Raw genomic sequence first — 16,232 nt, forward strand, 5'->3', positions numbered from 1 at the left:
CAGTTATAAAATAGTAGCAGCCGCTGGGGGCTGCAGCTGGGACAGAATGCTGCCACTTCCAACACTGCTGTGGGGTTACTGCTCGCCACTGGTGCAGCTGTTTAACACTCATTATGACATTTCATTTGTGAGTGTGGCTCTGTGCAGGTTGGGGTTCATGCCAAAAAGAAAAAAGGGTGTTTTAACATAATTTCTTCAAGGTCAAATGAATGCACCCTGGTTGCAGGACAGTTTTTAGACACAATACATCAAACTCAAGTGGTTTGTACATTCAGACCATACTGAGATGATTTACTCTATATTTAAGCACACATAACAAAGTATTACCCCTCTGCAATTGAGAATATATATATATACATATATGTACATGCATATGTATATACACAGTACCAGTCAAAAGTTTTGGACACATCTTCTCATTCAACTACTTTGAAGAATCTAAAATATAAAACATATTTTACAACATTTGTTGAGCATTTGTTTGTTTACCACATAATTCCATATGTGTTCCTTCATAGTTTGGATGTCTTCAATATTAATCTACAATGTAGAAAACAATAAAAATAAAGAAAAACCATTGAATGAGAAGGTGTGTCCAAACTTTTGACTGGTACTGTATATATAAATAAATAAATATGTATATTTATTTATAATTTATATATATTATATTTATATATATTATTTATTTATTATATATATATATATATATTTTATATATATATAATATAAGTTTGGACACACCTTCTCATTCAACTACTTTGAAGAATCTAAAATATAAAACATATTCTGGTTTGTTGAGCATTTGTTTGTTTACCACATAATTCCATATGTGTTCCTTCATAGTTTGGATGTCTTCAATATTAATCTACAATGTAGAAAAAAATAAAAATAAAAATAAAGAAAAAGCATTGAATGAGAAGGTGTGTCCAAACTTTTGACTGGTACTGTATATACATATATATATATATATATATATATATATATATATATATATATAAATAAATATGTAAAATAAGGTTTTTTTCCCCCCATTTAGCAGTTTTTATTATGAAGGTCCAAAATACGCACATCCGGTCCTGTAGCCCAGATGTCCCGTATGGTCGGCTATCACCGCTGCAGACCCAAAGCAGAGAGGAAAGAAGTGATTGTACCCACGGATCTCCTGCAGGAGATGAACACATCGTGTCCGGATAACTCGAGGTAAACTTAAGTGTCCCTGCGTGGGGATCCGCATGCGTGCAACGTCCTCTCTAGATAAAGATGGAGGATAACTTCTGCTGATAACGGTGACGTGGGTTCAGCAGCCTAAGTCAGCTCATCTGACGCCGCTGACTTAGGCACTGATGTGACGTCGCTAATGCAGTGGTGCTGGCAGCGCGCGGTCCTTTAGACCAGCTCGAGCTAACGGAACGCACAGGCGACGTGACGTCACGCGACGTGGAGCTCCATTCACGTTCCACGGGGATGCCAGCGAGGTCCTTCGCAAGGCATTGTGGGTGTCCGGTGACGCGGAACAGAAACTGTGCAGTGATGAGACAACCCCACTTAAGACAAAGTGACGCACTGCTGGCATGTGGAGATTAGTGTTTGTAGTTCACTGCAGAGGATGAAGGTCTGCTCTTTCTGGGATCCATTTCTTCTATGTCCCAGCATGCAAACATTGATACCTCAGATTTGTTCTCTTCTTCCAGTGTGTCTTCTTCCACTGTGTCTTCTTCCACTGTGTCTTCTTCCACTGTGTCTTCTTCCACTGGGTCTTCTTCCACTCTTCTTCTTCCACTGGGTCTTCTTCCAGTGGCCTTCTTCCACTGTGTCTTCTTCCACTGGGTCTTCTTCCAGTGTGTCTTCTTCCACTGGGTCTTCTTCCACTGGGTTTTTTTCCACTGGGTCTTCTTCCAGTGTGTCTTCTTCCACTGGGTCTTTTTCCACTGCGCTTCTTCCAGTGTGTATTCTTCCAGTGGGTCTTCTTCCACTGGGTTGTTTTCCACTGGGTCTTCTTCCACTGGGTCTTCTTCCACTGGGTCTTCTTCCACTGGGTCTTTTTCCACTGGGTCTTCTTCCACTGGGTCTTCTTCCACTGGGTCTTCTTCCACTGGGTCTTCTCCTAATAAATTAAGTAGCTAAATAATTATATATAAGACACACATTCTGGACACAACGGACCTCAATAATAAGGAAAACATCTAAGGCAGGTGCTTGTCATAAGCTGTTGAAACACAAACTTTTCTACGTTATTGCTGCAGTGACTGAATAACGGAGAGACAGAGGTACATCATATGGAAGAGAACTGCCTACAGGTGTATGAAAACAGTTCGTTTTCATTCCTTGCATCTTTAGCATTACCTCTTATTTTGTCCACTTTTCGAGTAAGCTACAAATTGGTCTATGCAATAGGTGGTTTAGCGCTATCAATATCATTGTCAGCTAAATTGAAATCCAGGTGATTCCTCGTGCAACCACATCTACAGGGCATTAATCACAGGAATAAACCCAAGTGGTACTTCCTTTAAAGGACATGGTTTATTGGAATATGGGCAAAAAAACGAATATTTTGTACCTGTAAATGTTGTCACTGTCATTCCTTTGTGTCAAGTACAGGAATGCAGTATGTGTGCTAATCTTCACTTGACCTTATGTGCCTGTCATTATGCCTTTGCTGCACTACATTATGTTCGGCAAATATCCACTTAATCAATGCATCTTCAGTTCCCCGGATTAGTCGAGGGCAGCAACTGTCTATTTTCAGTTTTGATTAATCTGCTTGCTCATTATTATCTCAATGAAGTAATTATTCTATAAAATGCCAGAAAGTTACATTGATTTTTTTTTTTGGTACGTTGAGTGAAGCCTGTAAGTCCCTGCACTTCTTAAATAAACATCACTCGTAATAGTGAGTCAGTGAACTTTGCTTGGGATGGACCAGTGAGGTGAAGGCACGCAGATGGTGCCATCTTTTAGCATTAATAGTGACTCTGGTAGGCTTGTTTGTGTTGGCCTGTGGGAGTGTGCAGTCTTGACAGACTAATGATTAACTAAACCAAAGGGGACCACACACCCATAAAAGTGTCATCAAGACAGGAGTCTTTTATCGTCATTTGCATGGGCAACACATTTCACATGAATCCTTTACAATCCATGAACCCGGAAAATATCACAGCTTGGGGTCTAGAAACTGAGACACAACGTCTTATAACCTTTCTGATTAGACAAGTCGGGACATCTTCACCTGCTGACAAAGTAAGGGAAAGGACAAGGTCAGTTTACCAAGACAGTGAAGAAACACATGCATTCTATATTTTATACCTAAAGGTATTTCTTGCCATCACACATAGTATTTAACAGTTGCCACCTTTTGTTGCCTGATAAGCCTACAGACTTCGCTGCACGGTATACCAATACCAGAAAGGTTATCTCACTTCCTTGCCATTAAAAACTGGTACTATACCCCATTTTATTTGTCCCGGTTCTTTAAGAACGACAGTGCTTTAATAAGAGCTGTAGGATATTTCGAGGCTGTGTGTGTGCATTTTTACAATTGATTTTCTGAAATGCTGCAGATTCACACAAGTGTATTGTTTCTGACATTTATAATTTCAGAAGAATTAGTCAGTGATTATCTGATTATGTCAGTAAAGGAAGGAGACGTCTCCTGTGCTTGATATCCAGCAAGATGCCACGCGTTCCTTCTTCCTTCCACTCATCGAATCACAAGCTTTCATTCAAATCAACCCAACACAGCTCCCCCCCAGCCCCTCCCCCAGCTGTATCAGCCGGTCACCCTGCCTCTCTCTCTCCTCCTTTCTCCCTTCCTCTGCTGCTTGCTAGCTCGCGCATGCTGTGCCTTCATTGCCTAATGCAGCTGGGCTAAAGGGAGGAATAAAAAGGATAGAGGGATTGGAAAAAGAGTGTGATTTTAGCCCAGAATCCTCAGAGGTGTGGGATGGAAAAGCAGCCTGGTTCTTTGTGGAGAAACCCACATGTAAGTCATCCATCTACCATCAACCAGTCTCTATCTTCACGTCCCTCCTTCCCGTCTCACTGTCTGTCATTACCCCTCTTTTATTCTGCGTGCGTTGTATCTCTGCCTGCCTCTATCGCTGTGCCATCTCTGCCTTTGCTCTCTGCATGCGCCCCTGCCCCCATACCATAACACTGGCTGCTGATGCTGTCTTGTGATGCTTGAGTTGAAGTCACTTGTGTGCTGAATGAGACTGAGGGTAAATCACGTTATTTTGCCACATGACAGTTAAAGAACCACGAGGAATGGATTTATGTTGCTTTGACTACATCACACAAATACTGAAATAACTTCTAAATTTGCATTCACACCCATGATTTAAGCGTGTGGTACCCTGTTGATTTTAGCCTGCATCAGAATTTAAAAAGAGGCTATCCAAATACTGCCTTAAAGCTAGGGTGGGTAATTTCTTTACTGTAATATTTGGCAAAACTGTCCTAATAGCCAGTCAGCTATATGTAGGTGAAGTGCTCTGAGAATATCTGCTCATAACTTTGCTCTCCCCTGCCTCTGTGGGCCGCACCCAAAAATTGCCACCGCTCATGTACACTTTGACCAATCAGAGCGAGGCTCCGATTCTCCGTTCTTATTGGCTGTGGGACTGTCCGGTCACCTTGGCAACGACGTTGGTGCGTCCCTGCGTGTTTCGTCTTCCTATCAATGTAACTGAATTCACATGAACGCGCATAACTGACGTTCGGTGGGAGGAGCTACAGCAGGTAGCGTGGCAGGGAGAGGCCAGAGAGCACGCGACGGAATCTCAACGGCTGTTTTCTCCAAAATCGCCCACCCTAGCTTTAACCTTCCCGTAGCTCTGTGAGTGTTAATTATGTCTGGCTATAACTGGGATTATTAGCAAAGCTAAGGTGATGATAATGAAGATGATTATTCAACAAAGACTGGGCTGTTCTGTAATTACCAGTAGCTGCAATAAACGTAAGGTAAAGAAATAATCCACAAAAATCCACAGGCATCTACTCCATGACATATGGTTCACCTCATTGGACCTTCATTAAAGTCACATGTTTGTGAAATGACCAGCAGGCCAATTGTAGCGATTATTAATAACTACCGTATTTTCCGCACTATAAGGCGCACTTAAAAGCCTTTAATTTTCTCAAAAAATGACAGTGCGCCTTATAATCCGGAGCGCCTTATATATGGATTAATTCTGGTTGTGCTTACTGACCTCGAAGCGGTTTTGTGTGGTACACGGCGCTCTGTCAACATGTTTTAGTAGACTTAGTAAACTACAAAGCCGCACCGCAGCAGCATCACGGCCACCGTAGTCAGGAGCGTCGCGGAGTAATACATACTGTGCTTCACCATCATATTACAGTGTGTGTGTATAAGGACCCAACATGGCTCCTGTCAAGAGACACGTTTACGACGTGGACTTCAAACTCAAGGCTGTCAGTCACGCAGGAGAACATGGGAATAGAGCAGCTGCGAGAGAATTCAACATTAATGAATCAATGGTACGGAAGTGGAGGAAGTTTGACTGACTGACTGTTTTGTTTCGCTTAATGCGCCTTATAGTCCGGTGCGCCTTATATATGAAAAAAGATCGAAAATAGACCATTCATTGACAGTGCGCCTTATAATCCAGTGCGCCCTATAGTGCGGAAAATACGGTACTTTAAAATTAAAATATTGCTTACGTTAAAACTTGCAGGGCACCATCTCTGAATAGAGGAAAATAATAAAAATACAATAAATAATTTGGCAACAAATTATCCAGTCTCAATATCTCAGGCGTAAATCCTTATTTCAGTGACCTCATAGTTCCCACTTTGAAATAATATGACGGTGTTAGCATAACAGGAAACGTGTGGTTAAGTTGTGTGGTGTTTGGCTCCTTTGTGTTGCATTGCCACTCCTTATGCGATGATGTGCACATATGACATGACTTGAATAGCTAACATGCAAACAATTACTCTCTCTACATAGTTTGCATATTGGCATCTTGACTAGAATATACACAGATGAGGAGTGCTGTCATGTATGCATTTATCCTCTGTGCACTGATTTCTTCTTTTTTCAGTAGCTTAGAGGACGTTAACGTCAAAAGGTATGACAACACTTTAATGAAATATAATGTTTGAGGTAAAGAGTGGTGTTGACTCTATCACACAGAAAAAAAGTCCTCACATTTAATGAGTGAGGCTTTTGGGTTTTCCTGATTCAACTCAGCAGGAGGCAGTGTGGATCCATCACTTTGAGATAATTCATGCAGGGCAGCAGGTGGCAACATCAACAGCACTTTCCAGTTTCTTTGGAAAAAAACCTTTGTTGAGTCACTGCCTTTACAATGATATGGATTTCTGTGACACATTCTGGTGTCAGGTGCACCATCTTTTGTGTTACCTTCCCTGAGGGTACCCTGACATGCCATTGTCCACAGATGTTATCTAAGGAACTGGACTCACCTATAACCGATAAGCAGCATATACATACAAATATAGTAAACACAGCCACACCTTGTAATGACCTTTTGTTCAGCCAACTGCCTCTATCCAATGATCACAAAAGAAGAGCTGTCATTGTCTGCTCAGCAGATGGCGGTTATGGTGTCACAATCATCATGTTTCCATTCTTTCTTTAGTTCAATTTTAGAAGCTGTTCTTGATACGTTAACAGCTGAGGGACACACAAAAAAGAATCAAAGATCCCAATAAATCTTAACTCATCTCTACTAATAAAGACATGATAACAGGTAGAGATGCAAAAGTCATATTTTCATTTTTTTTTCCTTTCAGACTTCCAATACTAATCTTAAATTTATAATGATGGAGTACTACACTGCTATTGAATCATTATAGGAATATAACGGGAGTACTGCTGTCATTTTTAACCTACACATTCAGCCTATGATCACAATGTGATCAACTCTATGGGTCCTCTTTTAAGCAATTATTCAGTTGGCCTGATTGTTATTCCAATGGAATAATCTGGGTTTATAAATTGTTTTAGCAACATTCACAACGCTGTTGATCCTTTGGGCCTTCAATTCTCACAGCTGTAGTACCCTCAGAAAAAAATATGCATATTTTGCAACCTTAAATATTGTAGAACAGAGTGATGACCGCGATGTGCAATTTAATCAGGTGCTTCGCAGATTAAGGAAGGCAAACTTTTGGTTGTTTGTGAGATTAAAATAATCACATTTTTCTCACATTAATTTAGAAAACTGTGTGTGTGTCACTTAGCCCCTTAGAAAGTATCACTTTACGTTGCATCTCTTCTCTTTAGTCTTCGACAGTCTGTAAAAGTGTTAACCTTAATTCTATCTGCATCGGTAGATCTTTATGCACATTCCTCCGGCTTATCTTACAATCACTGATGACAGTTCAAGTTTGAAACTGGTGAATAGCATTTAGGAGCGGCCATTGTCTTACCAATAACGTCTGTCGTGACACAACAAGGTGCCGGCCCCATTCCAACAGTTTCAACAGGCTTCGGGGAACTAGATTGGTCATGTTTCACTGACAGTGATTTACACTCGAAGCAGTATGGCTCCAGTTAGGAACTCTCAATTGAGCAATACTGCATTACTGTGATTTATGTCGCTCATGCATGGCATTCTTTAAGCATCTGAACACACAAATTATAACAGCATGACAGAGTTCAGATGTTCTTTGTTAAGAGCTCGACTCGAATAGAACATTCCACCATGTGGGGAAACCCTGTTTTTGGTTTTTTTATTTCTGTTTGCTCGTTTTGATGTCGATGACCCCTCCATTCCTATTGTCCGAAGTCCAAAGTAGTGAAAAACAGCTCGGTCAGTAGCAAAATCTAACCTTGGGAGTTTGTAAATTCCAAGCACTCAATCCACTCCCTGTGGTTCACCACATTGGCTCGAATATAAACAGAAACTCTAAACATGTTTTCCTGAAATGACACTTGAAGATTCCTGTTGTTTTGATATTTAAGAACTATGCTTTGAATGCGTATTGGGAAACTGTTAAAATGCATTCACGGCAGCAGATGGCAGCAAGTGTTTGTAAAACGAGGATTCTCTTACCAGTTCTAATTCAACACAGTTGGATGGCTCATAGAGGGTACGTGATATATTGTGACCTGCCATTTGTGCACACTGTTGACGGCTAACGAGAAGAGAAGCAACAAAGTATTTTTTTTCACAGTGGACATTTGACATGTCACAGTGAAGAAAAGCTCCAGTGTAAATATTAAAATAAATTATGTAAGATTTACGTTTATCTGCTTCAGTTTTATGGTCCTGGTATATGCATGCTAGCCCACTGTCATGGCTTACTGGGTCTCCTGAAAATAACTGATTAATGCTTTAAAATAAGACATGCAGTTTAGTGTCAGATGTGCAACGTAAAAATCATAATCATACCAAAGTTTCTTGTAGGACTACTCAGTGATTTAATCAACATCGCTCTGCTAATGTCCCAGTATGATTGAAGTCATCTAGTAGGGTCTGATAAAGGATAAAGGAGGGCTAGAATAGATAGTCAAAATACAATGGATAGACACAAATAGGCTATTAACATATCTGTCATCATCTCTTGTGGAAATAGTCCTGGCCCTTTTCAACCAAACAACCAATAAGTATAGAGAAAAGCTTTTGCACACTTGACTTTGGTAAACTCATTCAAAACCAATTTCCTCTTGCCATGTGACCAGCGTATACCGGGTGTGAGTGTGTGACCATCATCTTGCCATGCAAAGCACTGTCCTATAGCATGTTTCTCACCTCTGGAATACAACTGTGTCAGCATGTGTTCTTTGTGTAAAATTCCAAAAAATTTTAGTGTAGTTCTTTTGTGTTTCCATGCCACAGCAACTGGATTTTTGGAAGGCCCAAGTGAGTATGACCTGTGGGTGGGTTAGGGTACTGAAAATGACAGTTTTAATCATGCTTTACAAACCCATTACTGGATCTCACAGTCTCTTTTGTCCTTTTATTCTAGGATTTGTACTTTCTGAGAATGCTAAGGGGCAGAGGAAAAATGGAAAATAATAAGACGGAAGAAGAGAATCAGGTATGACTTTGTGTCTTTGGCTCCATGTGAAAATATTTACAGCATTATCATTCTCTGGTAGTTGAGAAGCAGAAATGCTTACATGAACTATAAGAATAATTAGTTATTGTCATTTGTATTTGAATGTTAAACCTAACCAGTGGAGAGAAGCGAGTTTCTATGTGTTCAAATCAACTAATGGTCTCTGTGTGTTTTTGTCCGTTGGTGTAGTGTAAGAGGAAGTTGAGGGTGTGTGTGGCAACATGCAACAGAGCAGACTACTCCAAACTGGCCCCCATCATGTTTGGGATCAAAAACCAGCCTGACGAGTTTGACCTGGAAACCATGGTGCTTGGCTCACATCTCATTGATGATTACGGGTATGGCTAACTGGCACAACGGCATCATTTTAAAAAACAATTGTCGCAGACGACCAAAAACCATAAAGTAGCGTTTAAATTGTAATACATTAAACAACACAAGAGTTTATAATGGTCCCAGGTGTTTCATTCAAGTTTTTCCTTTAATTCTCTTTTCCTACTTCCCACTCCGCAGGAACACTTTCCGTATGATCGAGCAGGATGACTTTGACATCGGCTCCAAGCTCCACACCATTGTGAGAGGAGAGGATGAGGCCGCCATGGTGGAGAGCGTTGGGCTGGCTCTTGTGAAACTCCCCGATGTCCTGCAGAGGCTGCGCCCTGACATCCTGATCGTCCATGGCGACCGTTTTGACGCGCTGGCCCTAGCGACTGCTGCAGCGCTGATGAACATTAGAATACTTCACCTGGAGGGAGGAGAGGTGAGGAGGCAGGGCTCGAGATTATATGAGAGAAGTTCAACTGTCAATAGTGAAGTCATACATTTAATTTAATGCCGCAGTACACACAGTGTGTATAGTATGCGGTAATACCTTTTCTTACCTTTTTAAAGCGTTAATTCTAGTAAAGTAAATTAAGGTTTTTAAAGTAATTGTTACCAAATAACCTACCACATCTCTTCTCTCCCTTTTTCCCCAGGTGAGTGGTACAATCGATGATTCAATCCGCCACTCCATTAGTAAACTGGCCCATTACCACGCCTGCTGCACACGCAGGGCAGAGCAGCACCTTATCGCCATGTGCGAGGACCACTCTCGCATCCTGCTGGCCGGCTGCCCCTCATATGATAAGCTGCTGTCAAAAAATCACAGAGACGACTACATGGATATCATCAAGAGCTGGCTGGGTAGGTGGGGATACAGTCATGAGGCAGAAACAGAGTGTGAGACATTAGAGTCTGTTTGTACGTCATGTGCGGGTGTTTGATTCATGTTGCAGGTGACAAGGTGCAGGAGCGGGACTACATTGTGGCCTTGCAGCACCCAGTCACCACTGACATCCAGCACTCCATTAAGATCTACGGGCTGATGCTGGATGCCCTGATCTCCTTCAACAAAAAGACCCTCATCCTCTTCCCTAACATTGACGCCGGTTAGTTCCACTTACTGGTCCCTTTTAGTTTCTTCTTGTCTTTCCTGGATCCTCCATCCCACTTGACCCTCCGCTTCCTATGTAAACAGGAAGTAAGGAGATGGTGCGCGTGATGCGAAAGAAGGGCATCGAGCAGCACCCCAACTTCCGGGCAGTGAAGCACATTCCCTTTGAGCAGTTCATCCAGCTGGTGTGCCACGCCGGCTGCATGATCGGGAACAGCAGCTGTGGGGTACGAGAGGCAGGGGCCTTTGGCACGCCCGTCGTTAACCTGGGAACAAGGCAAACCGGCAGAGAAACGGGTGTGTATGACAGAAAACAAGATAATGATTACTTGCAGCCTTTGCCATAATTATGGGGTGATTTACTGTCTGACAGACAAAGCTCAAGAGATGGATTTAATCACGAATGAGGCATCACACATTCTTCATATGTTTGCTTACAGAGCTTTTTTAAGCTTGACAAAATGTGTTCATGCAGACAGTTTGTCATCTGGCACAAGTTGTTGTTGTTCTGAATATTAGAAGATTGTGGCAGCTGGAAGACAAACATGCTGCTATGGTATTATTAGAGATCCCAAAGCCAGCATTATTCTGTTGAATTCATTCGCCTGGACAGCTGTGTTGATGACGTTTCTCTCTCCGCCAGGTGAAAATGTTCTACATGTCAGAGATGCCGACACTCAGAATAAGATCTACCACGCTCTGGAGCTGCAGTTTGGAAAGAGATACCCCTGGTATGAACAATGTACTGCCTGTCGTTCTCACTGTGTCTTTGTCCTCCAGTTTGTCTCTTGATGTCCCCTAATCCTTTTTTTAGTTTCTGTTTCTATAAGCAATGTTACTTTAATCTAAGTACCGTATTTTCCGCACTATAAGGCGCACTTAAAAGCCTTTAATTTTCTCAAAAAACGACAGTGCGCCTTATAATCCGGAGCGCCTTATATATGGATTAATTCTGGTTGTGCTTACTGACCTCGAAGCGGTTTTGTGTGGTACACGGCGCTCTGTCAACATGTTTTAGTAGACTTAGTAAACTACAAAGCCGCACCGCTTGCAGCATCACGGCTACCGTAGTCAGGAGCGTCGCGGAGTAATACATACTGTGCTTCACCATCATATTACAGTGTGTGTGTATAAGGACCCAACATGGCTCCTGTCAAGAGACACGCTTACGACGCGGACTTCAAACTCAAGGCTGTCAGTCACGCAGTAGAACATGGGAATAGAGCAGCTGCGAGAGAATTCAACGTTAATGAATCAATGGTACGGAAGTGGAGGAAGACTGACTGACTGACTGTTTTGTTTCGCTTAATGCGCCTTATAGTCCGGTGCGCCTTATATATGAAAAAAGATCGAAAATAGACCATTCATTGACAGTGCGCCTTATAATCCAGTGCGCCCTATAGTGCGGAAAATACGGTATACTGTTTTGCTCTGAATATTATTAAGGGTTACAACCACAAGTGAAATGTAAAATTGGAGTTATACAGCTGGTTCCATTTTGATCCAACTCCTGTCACAACTTTCTAGATTTGATTTACTTCGCTCCCCTCCAAGGACATCTTGCCATTCTTCTAAATCACCAAGTCCAGTGTTGCAGTCAAAATACATGACTTTGAAATGATCTACCTGGCAGAGTCTCTCTATTAGTCCAGAGTGTTTGAAATGACATTTTCCCACAATCTCTGGCTAATACAGAGAGCAATAAGTGCTACTTCCTCGTAGCACTTATTGCATTCGCATTAGTTGTAGCGCTTATTGTATTCGTATCAGTTCGCTGCACTTATTGTATTCGGATTAGTTTATTGCACTTATCCTATTCGTAGTAGTTTGTAGCACTTATTGTATTCGTATTAGTTTGTTGCAATTATTGTTTTCGTAGTAATTTGCTTCTGCACTGTACTTTTGCTCTGGTTTATGCTTTAAGATGCTTGTTTAAGAAAGGAGATGCACTTATGACTTCTGGTGACTAGTAGTTCTCTTGAATACCTATGTTGAATACACTTCCTGTAAGTCAGATAAAAGCGTCTGCTAAATGACTGTAATGTAATGTAATGTATTGGGGTCTGGAATAAGAGTACATTTTGGGTCATACAAAGTATTCATTCTGTTCCAGGGAAAATGTCTACCTCAACAGTAATCATTGAGGTGTGAGCATTAGTGCAACACAGTTTAACCCCAAGGGATCTGTGCGACAATAAAGCCCTGCCTGTGGAAATGTTGATGCTCTTTATTCCTTAGAAGCCATGCAACAATGTTTACATTCTAAAACGTGACTTTGTCTTTTACATGATTTTCATGTTTTTAAAAACTAAATATGAACTTGTGTGCACTTCTGTTTCCCATCAGCTCTAAGATTTATGGCGATGGCAACGCAGTTCCTCGTATTCTCAAGTTTTTACAGACCATTGACCTGGATGAGCCCCTCCAGAAGACTTTCTGTTTCCCCCATGTAAAAGACTCCATCTCCCAGGACATCGATCACATCCTGGAGACACAGAGCGCTCTGGCTATTGACCTCGGAGGGACCAACCTCAGGGTGGCGATCGTCGGCATGAGTGTATGCTGCATAGACTCTGTAACCCTTTCGATGTAGCTGTTTCTCCATGTTTTATACGTTTTTCTCTTTGGTATTATGAAAGTGTTTACTTTCAAATGGTCCCCAATAAAGCTATGATTCAAATTTAAACTTTGAAATGTGAAGGATGTGACTTAGCATGATTTGTAGGCACTAAGAATCCAAGATACTTGGTCCTCATTGTGATTTAGTTTGTGCATCAGTTTTGCAATTTGCTATAAAACCTAATTTATGCTCTTCTGCTATTCTTCCCTTTTCTTTTTCTGCCACCGATCTGTCTTTCGTCCCTTCACTACCTCCATATCTGTCCAGGGTAAGATGGTAAAGAAGTATACCCAGTCCAATCCCAAGAACTTTCAGGACAGGATGCAGCTCATGTTGAAGATGTGTGCGGATGCCATGCGAGACGCTGTCTGCCTCAACTGTAGAATCCTCGGTGTTGGTATGATAAAGAAATGCAGACTCACATTCCTTGATAAAATTGTCTGTGATGCTGACAAACACGTTAAATATTATCTATCGTCTCATTGCTCCTCTAAAATCGCTCATTTACATCTTAGGAGTCTCTACGGGGGGGCGCGTAAACCCCCAAGAAGGTGTGGTCCTGCACTCCACAAACCTGATCCAGGAGTGGTCCTCTGTGGACCTGAGGACACCCATCTCAGACGCACTGCAACTACCCGTCTGGGTGGACAATGACGGCAACTGTGCTGCATTGGCTGAGAAGAAGTTTGGTCACGGAAAGGGGGTGGAGAACTTTGTCACTGTCATCACAGGAACGGGTGAGTCAGGATCGGGGCATGTGAGCGATGAACGTTTATATCACACACTGCTTGTTTTTTTTTTTTACAATCAACGCTCTATTGAAGTTTTAGAATGAAGCCTTGAAAGTCTGTTGTCCTAATTTATGACATCATCCACACAAAAAAACGTTCAACAAAATCCTCAATATGAATAAAGTGATTCTTAAAATTAAATGAGTTAATCCTTTTTTTTTTTTTTTTTTATTAAATTAACTTTCTGTAATGAATACAACTCGTCAATGCTGCCTTCATTTGTGTGCAGAAAGTAGTAAAAAAAACACTTTTTTGACCGTGGTGAAAATGTTTTTGAAAGGTTAAACGCTAACAAATATAGATTGAAGCAGAATAGTTTAATTAAAACATGTTGTGTATTATGGAAATCATTACATCTGTCTTTTTCAATAACTTTTGGACTTCACAACACTCTTGAGTTATTGGAAATCATTCTTGTTATTACTTTCTGGGGACGTATCGAGGCCTATCAAGGCATTTTTAAATTCTCCAGTTTAGTGCCAAAATTAGATTATTAAAGAATTTGCTTCCGTAACAGTATATTTTATTTTGTACGAAACATGTTGTGAGTGTATCAAACTGTGACCCCTGTTTCATCAAGCAAATTGTATTCATCATTATAGCTGTTTTTGAAAGAAGTTGATGAGTTTATCGGACTGCCTTGATTTAATTACACATCAGTTGCTTAATTGCGCCTATGGGTCCGAGGAAATAAATATCTTGACTCTTTGTGTAGGTATTGGAGGAGGGATTATCCATCGCAGTGAGCTGATTCATGGCAGTACCTTCTGCGCTGCAGAGCTGGGCCACATCATGGTTTCATTAGAAGGCCCAGCGTGTTCGTGTGGCAGCAACGGATGCATCGAGGCTTACGCGTCCGGCATGGCCCTGCAGAAAGAGGCCAAAAGGCTGCATGATGGTGAGTGTTTGTTTTTGTGTTTATGAAGCTTTAAGGAGTGTGCCAAGACTCAATTACACTCACATGATTCAGAAAGTGGCCAAGAAAGGTGTGTCTTCTAAACATGTTTTTTTATAAAGGTTGGTTGGATTTATTTTTAAGTTATTTCTTTCTTTAAACTAGAAATAAACACATTTCTTACAGTTTTTCTAACTACTGTTGAGTTGGCCTTAGAATTTATGCCTTTGTTGAATCTGGCATGATGAAGAAAAAACCAAGCGTAGTGTTTTTGACAAGTTAATTAAATGTAGCTCCTTACACCTGACCTGTGTGTTTGTGTGTCTCTCAGAGGACCTGCTGAAGGTAGACGGGATGGATATGAAGCTCACGGAGCAGATCACAGCTGCCCACCTCATCAATGCAGCCAGACTGGGGAACCAAAACGCTTACGATGTTCTGAACAAAGGTCAGAGCACGTAACAAAAGAACAGAAAATATTCCTTTGTCAAAGACAGGGATTCAAATGCTTTCCATTGTTGAACAAAATACGTGCAATTTTCCTCCTGCTCCTCACCCTCTTTCCCAGTTCATACATCACTGCTCATAAAATCTTCAATTAAAATAAGAGAATCTGATTTCTATCTGTCTCCACCTTCCTCTCTCCAGCCTCCACAGCTCTAGGTGTGGGCATCATTAACATCCTCCACATAGTGAACCCCACGCTGATTATTCTGTCTGGGATCTTGGCCTCTTACTACCAGGTCCCAGTGCAGCGCATCATCTCTGAGAGAGCCCTCGACTCTGCCAAGAACATCAACGTTGTCACATCAGAGTTGGAGGAACCTGCTTTACTTGGAGCGGCTAGCATGGTGTTAGACTATGCAACCAGAAGGATATATTGAAGGATGTGGTCCTGATTCACAAAGGACTTATACCAACAAAAGGACTGCAAAACTGAAGTAGTACCTGTATTACCCTGATAGATACATAAGCATATCTAGGGGATCCATTTTTGAAGGCTAGACAATGATGATGCAAGCCAACCATCAGGCCAGTGTGAAGCACAGGTTGAACAATTTCAAAAATGTCTGTATATAAATTTTGCCTGTTGAGTCCACAAAAACACAAATTCTCAAGCCTGTGAAAATGCTGCTGTCACCATTCCGGATATCCAGTTCCTATCTGGATAGATCACATGTGAAGTGGGTCCATTTCATGGACAGGAAATTCCTTTCTTATCTACATTCTTCTTTTTTTTTTTTTTTTTTTTTTTTTTTTGCAATTAACCTTTTCAGCTTTTGACTAAACGGCAATGACATCTTCAAATCAAAAATACCCATACAAAGCAGGACTAACACAATCTACTTTGATGTAATGGGGGTGGATTGAAAAGTCTGTTTATTATAGAAAGCTTGTATCAGATGTGACCAAAATATTGCTTAAACATTCTCCTGAGGC

The 16,232-nt window shown here is 41.3% G+C and overlaps 1 protein-coding gene across 5 annotated transcripts in view; it reads left to right on the forward strand.

Moving 5' to 3' along the window:
- The first annotated feature begins 1,083 nt into the window (after positions 1-1,083).
- The window catches only part of gne (glucosamine (UDP-N-acetyl)-2-epimerase/N-acetylmannosamine kinase), a 15,651-nt gene continuing 502 nt past the window's right edge, over positions 1,084-16,232 (forward strand). Inside the window, exons 1-15 of one of the 5 annotated variants that reach the window (XM_054603704.1) lie at positions 1,084-1,200; positions 8,829-8,852; positions 8,959-9,030; positions 9,241-9,389; positions 9,565-9,811; positions 10,029-10,236; positions 10,329-10,481; positions 10,571-10,783; positions 11,130-11,217; positions 12,833-13,043; positions 13,374-13,503; positions 13,622-13,843; positions 14,613-14,795; positions 15,124-15,240; positions 15,441-16,232. The exon at positions 15,441-16,232 is cut by the window's right edge and continues 502 nt beyond it. In XM_054603704.1, coding sequence (XP_054459679.1) covers positions 8,977-9,030; positions 9,241-9,389; positions 9,565-9,811; positions 10,029-10,236; positions 10,329-10,481; positions 10,571-10,783; positions 11,130-11,217; positions 12,833-13,043; positions 13,374-13,503; positions 13,622-13,843; positions 14,613-14,795; positions 15,124-15,240; positions 15,441-15,676 — 2,211 coding nt within the window. In that variant the 5' untranslated portion in view covers positions 1,084-1,200; positions 8,829-8,852; positions 8,959-8,976 and the 3' untranslated portion in view covers positions 15,677-16,232. Of the gene's footprint in view, positions 1,201-3,901; positions 3,980-7,957; positions 8,080-8,828; positions 8,853-8,958; positions 9,031-9,240; positions 9,390-9,564; positions 9,812-10,028; positions 10,237-10,328; positions 10,482-10,570; positions 10,784-11,129; positions 11,218-12,832; positions 13,044-13,373; positions 13,504-13,621; positions 13,844-14,612; positions 14,796-15,123; positions 15,241-15,440 lie in introns of those variants that run through there. The other 4 variants (XM_054603701.1, XM_054603705.1, XM_054603703.1 and 1 more) reach the window with 4 other exon arrangements.

Source organism: Anoplopoma fimbria, chromosome 9 (genome assembly GCF_027596085.1).
Source record: "Anoplopoma fimbria isolate UVic2021 breed Golden Eagle Sablefish chromosome 9, Afim_UVic_2022, whole genome shotgun sequence".
In the NCBI taxonomy this organism is placed as follows: Eukaryota; Metazoa; Chordata; class Actinopteri; order Perciformes; family Anoplopomatidae; genus Anoplopoma; species Anoplopoma fimbria.